Here is an 8,129-nt window from a genome sequence, read left to right as displayed (position 1 = left end):
ACTAGAATGTAGTTAATATACTAGGAATTTGGGAAGCATCTTTTATTCCAGAGTTTGGGATGCTTCACCTCTAATATATTTTTTCGCCATACTCCCTAGAAAATAGAAAGGAGAAGGATTAATTAACCCAGTTTTACACATAAAAAACCAGAAGCTCAAGGGTTGTGTCTGACCTAAGGTCAGATTTGCTAAGAAGGTAGTCACAGACACACAGAGAATTCAGAGCTTGGCAGAGTGTAGTGCATTGGGAAATGTGATAGGCAGATAATTATTTTCTCAGAAGTCTTGACTACTCCTGGTCAATTCTTACTCCTCTAAAGCTATCCACTATTTTGTCCCCAAGGCAGAAACTTGTTTGTAGATTAGGGTTACTCTGTAATCTTCAGGAGATGTTAGGAACCCTTCCTGCTTAGCACAGTTGGCTTGGAATTCCAAGCAAGTATATAACATGAGTTTCTTCAGGCTGCCAAATACCCATGTTAATCAGTGTTCAAAGAATGTAAAATACCACTTTTAGGCCCATTAGTTGTTATTACTTCATGCTGCATAACAGGGTGTCATTTAATCGAATATATGTACATTTAATTGAATATATACATTAAGTTTAGGGATGGGCACATACCCATAGGCAAGGCCTGCTTACTACCCGTTGAAGGAAACACAAGAGGAAAAACACATTCTGCAGAGAAAAAGGAAGCCATATAATATAAAACAGGAGTCCCACCACTGATGCCTGGGGGCGTAGACAGAATGAATTTAATGTGGTAAATGGCTCAGCTTGTGTAGCAAAAAAAAATGATCCATTTGGAGAAGAAGAGCAAGGCAGATTTCTGTATAGTAACTTGCAGGTAATGCAAAGAAAGGACACCTGTAAATCCAAATTATAATTACTTTCTATTTTTCTGAAAAATTACTTTTTAATTATTTTAGGGGAGCCTTGTTATATTAGAATAATGTTAGCATTTTACCTAAAGCTACAGTTCTTCAAAAGTTACTGTGTTTCTTTATGTTTGTGGACTTCCATTACTGCCATCTTTTTTTTTTTTTTTTTTTTTGAGACAGAGTCTTGCTTTTGTTGCCCGGGCTAGACTGAGTGCCGTGGCGTCAGCCTAGCTCACAGCAACCTCAAACTCCTGGGCTCAAGCGATCCTCCTGCCTCAGCCTCCTGAGTAGCTGGGACTACAGGCATGCGCCACCATGCCCGGCTAATTTTTTCTATATATTTTTAGTTGTGTGATTAATTTCTTTCTATTTATAGTAGAGACGGGGTCTTGCTCTTGCTCAGGCTGGTTTCGAACTCCTGAGCTCAAACAATCCGCCCGCCTCGGCCTCTCAGAGTGCTAGGATTACAGGCGTGAGCCACCGCGCCTGGCCATTACTGCCATCTTTATTACAAGTCTAGTGATTTGACTTAAATATTCGAGACCTACTATCCTTCCCCACCTCGCAGTTGTTTCTTTAATAGTGGGCATACAGTTTACCATTTGGGATTTTGTCCCATATGCTCAGATGTGAGCTTGTTTATTTTGTTTGATGTGCTTGGAGCTGCTGCTTTCTCAGTCTGTGGCCTGACACTGTCAGAATTGTGTTTGTTGGTTTCAACAATTAGGAATGACACAAGAGCACCCATGCTTTGCTTTTTGCTTTTGTACAGGTTCTTGTCTTTAGGCTTTAAGAAGAAAGCATCTTTTTCATGTGCCTTAGTGAAAGTACTCCAAATACCCTTCTGTTAGAAGAAAACAAGCCAACCTCCCTTGACCTCTTGCCACATTCCAGGTCCTCTAGATTCCCCTACATTTTTACTTTCATTGTGATTTACTCAGTTGCAGCTAATATTTTCTTACTCAACAAGAGTCAGAATATTCCTATTTGCCAGGGAAGAAAAATATTAATAAGTGTTCTTCTTTGATCATCACCTTGTCACGTCTTTCCTTTGTAGACCCCATATCACGTGAACCTCCTCCTGGCTGGCTACGATGAGCATGAGGGGCCAGCGCTCTACTACATGGACTACCTAGCAGCCTTGGCCAAAGCCCCTTTTGCAGCCCATGGTTATGGTGCCTTCCTGACTCTCAGTATCCTGGACCGATACTACACACCAGGTAAGTAGCAGCTCTCTAGGAGGGAGCAGTGGCAGAGCCCTGCCCTCAGCTGCTTCCCAGTTATGTCCACCCTTGCAGTTAGCTGGCCAGGGATTGAATAGAGGATGGATGCCAGGAAGCATGAGCAGGTACCCTCTGAAAGCTTCTCTCTCCCGTGGTCAGTAGGGTCTTCAAAAAGCTGATAAAAGTCCCTTTCTTGCCAGCCAGAATGAGATATTACATATCTCTAGAGCTGGGTTTTGTTTCAAAGGGAGGTTAGTGAATAAAACATTTTTATTGGATTCTATAATTCTTCAGTTACAAGAGTTAATTTTTTTCACTCATTTTGCTCTGCCAGATGCTTATTTAGGAATGAATGAGTAAACCAAGTAGCTTTGTATTTATTTTGAACTTGGATAAACAGGGGATAAACAGGTCCCCAGCATGACAAATCAGGGTTTCTTAAACATAAAAGCCTTTTAAGGCCACAAACCTGGGCCCTATCCTTGGTTATCACCTAATGGCTGCTCCCTTCTGTAAGAAAAAGCTGTCTCCCTGCTTGTCCATAAACTGTCAGCTTGGCAAAGCTTCAGACACAGGGATGCTTTTGTGCTGTTTCATCTTCTGCCCCCAATCCCAGCATCAACTTCAGGCACCGTGGGCAAGAGGCACTTGGATTCATAGTTGTCACAGACCACAGACGCAGCACAACCTGGGCACGGTGGCTCAAACCTTTGATCCTAGCACTGGGAGGCCGAGGTGGGAGGATTGCTTGAGGTCAGGAGTTCAAGACCAGCCTGAACAAGAGTGAGACCCCATCTCTACAAAAAAAAAGCACAGATAACCACTTCTCTCCTTACATTCCATTCTTCCCTGTCAGTATCATAAGAATCTGGCATGTTCATTCCTTTTGGTGCTGCCCTCTCAACTTAACCCTCGGTCATGCTAGGGCTCCAGGCCACATCCCGAGAAGAATTAGCCTGGCCTCCTGGTGACTGTTTCTTGATTTGGCATCTGTCAGTAATACAGCTGATTTGCCCACCAAAATAACCACTAACCACCCCTGAAGCATAACTGCATAATGTGTCACCCCAGTTTTCTAGGCCCATGGACAGTTCCTTTGGCTCCTATTTTAGAAGACTCTCAGCCCCATCCTATGAATTTTCTTCCCATTGTTAAACTGAGACCAAGCTGGGAAAGTAAGGCTAAAACTCTGGCCCTGTCCTCCCTGTCCCTAATTTGCAGCTGGCTAGGGCAGATGGAATTGATTTAAGCCCTGGACTAAAGAGGGGTGGAGGGGGTGGGCTGTGTAAAAGAGAGGCAGGCCGCTGGACTTCCTCAGAGGCGGGCCCTGGCCAGGGGAGGCAGAATTCCGTCATGCTTACCCTTCTCTGTAGCAAATCAATTTGCAATGGCTTGTGGCTGCTGGAGCATTGGGTCTGGGGCACCCTCAACTGCATATGGAATAAGTTTGTAGCAGGCTAGAAGGCAAAGCATTTTTTGCCTTTCCCATTTGTGTGGCACTTGGACCTGAAGAAGCTTGAAACTTAATCAAAAGCCGCTGAGAGCTGGACTTAATAACAGCACCTGGGTTCTTGGTCGCTTGTTCTCTTTCAGCTATCTCACGCGAGAAGGCGGTGGAGCTTCTTAGGAAATGTCTGGAGGAGGTGAGTAGCTCCCATGGGATCCTGAAAGGAATGTTTTGTCTCTCTCTTTGCCATTATTGTTCCTATTCCTCGGTTGCATTTTTTCTGATCCTTGCCAGAAGGTGTAATAAATACCCACTAACCAGATGTGAAATTGCTACCAGGGACAGAGTTTGGTGTGGGTAACAAGCTTATTTTTCTCTTATGGCTCACCTCCCCATCAATGTCAGTTTTATAATTTAATTACTTTTGTTTCTGGTTCATCCAGACCAGTGGTTCTCAAATTTTAGTATGTATAAGAATCATTTGGGGAACTTGTTAAAAAAGCAGATTACTAGGCCAAGATGGGAGGATTCCTTGAGGCCAGAAGTTTGAGACCAACGTGGGCAACATAGCAAGACCCTGTCTTGATCAATCAATCAATCAGTATTTTAAAAACAGATTACTGTCTCTGCACTACCTCCCATTCTGATTCCACTGTTCTGATGTACAAACTGAGAATCTCTGTTTTAACTAGCAGTCTTGGGTGATTTTGCCAGCCCCAGGTGGTACCTGGGGCCATGCTTGAAGAACTACTGCCCTAGACTTTATGCCTGCTCTGTTCTTGTGCCACTTGTAATTGCCATACTGTCTGTTCCCTTAACAGTGCATGCTTGCAATCTGAGAGAAAACCTTCCCTGAGAATTCAGGAGGACATAGAAAGCAACTCGGAAGTTTTGGGCTAAAGGGGAAAGTATTCTTCGGTTTGTGAGACCAGGAACAGACCACGCCCATTCCAATACTACCACTTAGAGTCTAAGGCTTTGGGCTTGACTGTAGGATGAGGAGGTCAAAAAGCAGCCCCACCAGGCTTTTTCATTCTGTTACTGTTCTTGTGGCCTGAGGATGAACTTGAATTCATGGTCTAGTGAGAGCAGGTGGGAGCACTGGAAGTAATGTAGTTTGCCTCTTCCACGAGCCTGTCTTTTTCAGTTCACAGTACCCACCCTCTTGTTTATAAATCGCCTTTCCAAAGCAGAAGCTGAGAATAAACTCTTGCTTTTCTTAACCATTCAGCTAAGGGGCCATATTAGTCCAGCAGCCCCAAGTGTTGCAAGGGGCTACCAGGAAGAAGCCACTGGAATATCAAGTACTGTTGAGACTTTATTCCCCATGAATCCCAAAGAGGGTCACTTTAGAAATCCTTATTTTTTTATTGTCATCTTTTCTTGCTCTTGGAGCTAGTTTCTGACATAGGAGTCCTCAGCCAGAGAGGACTCTGGAAATGGAATGGACTGTTGCAGCGCCGTGTTCAGCTGCAGAGGAGATGGGGACCATCAAGGAAGGGAGGGGCTAAAGCCTGGAAGGTGGACATTTCTGGGACAGGCTCCAAAGGGAGCAGGTGGAGAGCTTTGTGTCTTCTCTTTGGAGGCTTTAAGTTAGGTGTCCAGAGAGGGTAGCCACAGAAGCAAAGATTTCCCCTAGCTGTGTTCCTCTGTAATCTCCAGTCAGGTTAGTGGAGCTATTAGCTTCCATGCCCACAGCTCCTTTGGAACAGACTCTCAAGCAGAGTTTTTATGAGCATGCAGAGATGTTACCATAATGACAGGTCAGCCTGCATTGGAGGAGACGGAGCAGGCGTTGTTCCAAAAGCAGTTCTGTTGACTTCCTTCCCACCACCCCTCCAGCTGCATACACAAACACACACTCACCGGTCCTTATAAAGTGGGTAGGTGACTGGAGCAAGGAATTGGGACCTGGGAGTATACTGCTTTGGTCTGAGGGCAGTCACTCCTTATTGGCTTATTATTATCTTGAGACATGTGAAGAGAGAAGTCCGTGTTTACCAGACTGATTGGTGACAGTCTATGGGGAAGGGAGCACTGGATAGTCTCATTCCTTTCTCAGCTGACTGACCAGAGACAAGCTCCCAGCTGCATCTCCCAGTTCATGCTCCCTGCCTCTCAGGCAGTGTCCACCTACCATTTGAGCTTTCCTCAGTGCCCTCAGTAACAACTGCCCCTAATAGAATATCAGTTTCAGGCCAGGCACATTGATTGGCTCACACCTGTAATCTCAGAGCTTTGGGAGGCCGAGGTGGGAGGATTCCTTGAGGACAGAAGTTTGAGAGAAGCTGGGCAACACAGCAAGACCCCATCTCTTAAAAAAAAAAAATAGGGCATTTTGGTGTGTGCCTGCAGTCCTAACTACTCGGGATTGAACCACATCACCGTAATCCAGCCCAGTCCCAATCTGGGCAACAGAGCGAAACCCTGTCTCTTTAAAAAAAATAAATAAATCAGTTTTATTTTTCTTTGCTTATATCCCCAGTGCCTAGAACAGAGCCTGGCATGTAGTTAGTGCTCAATAATTATTTGTTGATTGATTTCCTTCATGTCTCTTTGCAGCTCCAGAAACGTTTCATCCTGAATCTGCCAACCTTCAGCGTTCGAATCATTGACAAAAATGGCATCCATGACCTGGACAACATTTCCTTCCCCAAACAGGGCTCCTAACATCATGCCCTCCCTCCCACTTGCCAGGCAACTTTTTATGATGGGCTCCTTTATTTTTTTCTACTCTTTTGAAATGCACTCTTGATAGATTGTTAATTCAGAATAAAGCTGAATATGGATAAACTGAGCTCTCTGGTTTGGGTCTCAGTTTACCTGATGTCACCTCAGAAAGTGGAGGGAGGATTATCTCTTTCCCTCTTTCCCTCCATTAATGTTCTTGGTGCGCTTTAGCAGCCGACAGCCCCACATTCTACTCCGCTGGCCAGCTTCCTTCCCACCTAGCTCTTTCATATATCTTGCTTGCTAATATTGCATTCCCTCTAAAGCAATGGTTCTTTTTGCCCTTAAAGTTTTTAAAATTAATTAAACCGAATTAGTAATACACGCACTTAGTAAAACGTGCAAACAGCACAAAAACGTATAGTGGAAAATGCTTCTCCCATCCCTGTAATTTGATCACCTGCTTCCTTTCCTGCAGGAAACTTCAGCTACTAATTTCTTTTTTACCTTTTAAGAGGGAGGTAGTCTGTTCCTGTATAAAGTATGCATGCCAGCATACAGACAGACACACGTCCCCTTCAAATAATATTTTAAAATGGTCTGTATTTGCTTATTTCATTTAACACCATATTAGAGATTGTTTTATATCAGTACTTATTGATCTGCCTTATTCTTTTTGATAGTTGCGTAATATTCCATTAATTTGATGTATCGTAGGCAGTTAACCAGATACCTGTTTTAATCTAATATTGGGGGAACAATATAGATTTTTTTGATTGAGGCCAATAAAACAGTGGTTCTTAACCACTGCTGTCCCCAGTCCCTGGGCTGTGGTCCATTACCAGTCTGTGGCCTGTTGGGAAATGAGTTGCACATCATTGCCTGAGCTCTGCACCACCCCACAACACCCTATCCCCCCATTCTCAGTGTGTGGAAAAATTATCTTTCATGAAACCAGTCACTGATGCCAAAAAGGTTGGGGACTGCTGCTTAACCAGATGTGTGTTATCAGAATCACCTGAGGAGTTTTCTTTTTTAGTGTACCTGATTAGGTTGCTCTCCTGGATTCTAAGTAGGTTTGGCGGCTGAGCGTGGTGGCTCACACCTGTAATCCTGGCACTTTGGGAGGCTGAGGCAGGAGGATCGCTTGAGGCCAGGAGTTTGAGATCAACCTGAGCAAGAGTGAGACCCTGTCTCTGTAAAAAAAAAAAAAAAAAAAAAGTCAGCCAAGTGTGATGGTGCAGGCCTGTAGTCCCAGCTACTCAGGAGGCCAAGGCATGGAGATCACTTGAGCCCAAGAGTTTGAGGTTGCAGTGAGCTACGATGGCGCTGCTGCACTCTAGCCTGGGCAACAGAGCAAGACCCTGTCTCAAAACAAACAAAAAAACCCAAAATAAGTAGGTTTGGGACAAAATGGGAATTTTTTAAAAAGCTTCTCAAGTAATTCTTATCTTCAGTCATGATAGAGAACCATCAGATTGAGGTTTCTTTGAAGCTCTAATTCTCAAACTTTAGTGTGCATCCCAACTCCTGTAGGGCTTATTGAAACACAGATTATTGGGTCCTGCCCCCATAGTTTTTGCCTGTTTGGGGTGGGGCCTGAGATTTTGCATTTGTAGCATTTCCAGTTGATGCTGGTGTTATGGTCTGGGAACCACACTTTGAAGCCCTTTGATCTTTAACTAAGATAAGCCTCCTTTATCCAATCTGTGCTACTCTTAATACCACATACAGATAGGTTTGGTTTGTCTGAGATGAAATTTATCTTCTAAGTTACTACCAACAGATCATAACATTCATAGTAACAGTATTGAGGGTTTTTTTTTTTTTGATAGATCCAACATGACCCAAAGTATTGAATTCACGTAGATTTGGGTATCTTATACACTTTTTTTTTCCCTTTTTGG

The 8,129-nt window shown here is 43.8% G+C and overlaps 1 protein-coding gene across 1 annotated transcript in view; it reads left to right on the top strand.

Moving 5' to 3' along the window:
* Positions 1 to 6,347, top strand: part of PSMB2 (proteasome (prosome, macropain) subunit, beta type, 2) — a 34,431-nt gene extending 28,084 nt beyond the window's left edge. Inside the window, exons 4-6 of the mRNA XM_012642320.1 lie at positions 1,940 to 2,102; positions 3,699 to 3,748; positions 6,115 to 6,347. Coding sequence (XP_012497774.1) covers positions 1,940 to 2,102; positions 3,699 to 3,748; positions 6,115 to 6,222 — 321 coding nt within the window. The 3' untranslated portion in view covers positions 6,223 to 6,347. The remainder of the gene's footprint in view (positions 1 to 1,939; positions 2,103 to 3,698; positions 3,749 to 6,114) is intronic.
* Positions 6,348 to 8,129: the final 1,782 nt, after the last annotated feature.

This window comes from Propithecus coquereli, unplaced genomic scaffold (assembly GCF_000956105.1).
Source record: "Propithecus coquereli isolate 6110/MARCELLA unplaced genomic scaffold, Pcoq_1.0 Scaffold178, whole genome shotgun sequence".
In the NCBI taxonomy this organism is placed as follows: domain Eukaryota; kingdom Metazoa; phylum Chordata; class Mammalia; order Primates; family Indriidae; genus Propithecus; species Propithecus coquereli.
This window is presented reverse-complemented; position numbering and strand designations above follow the sequence as displayed.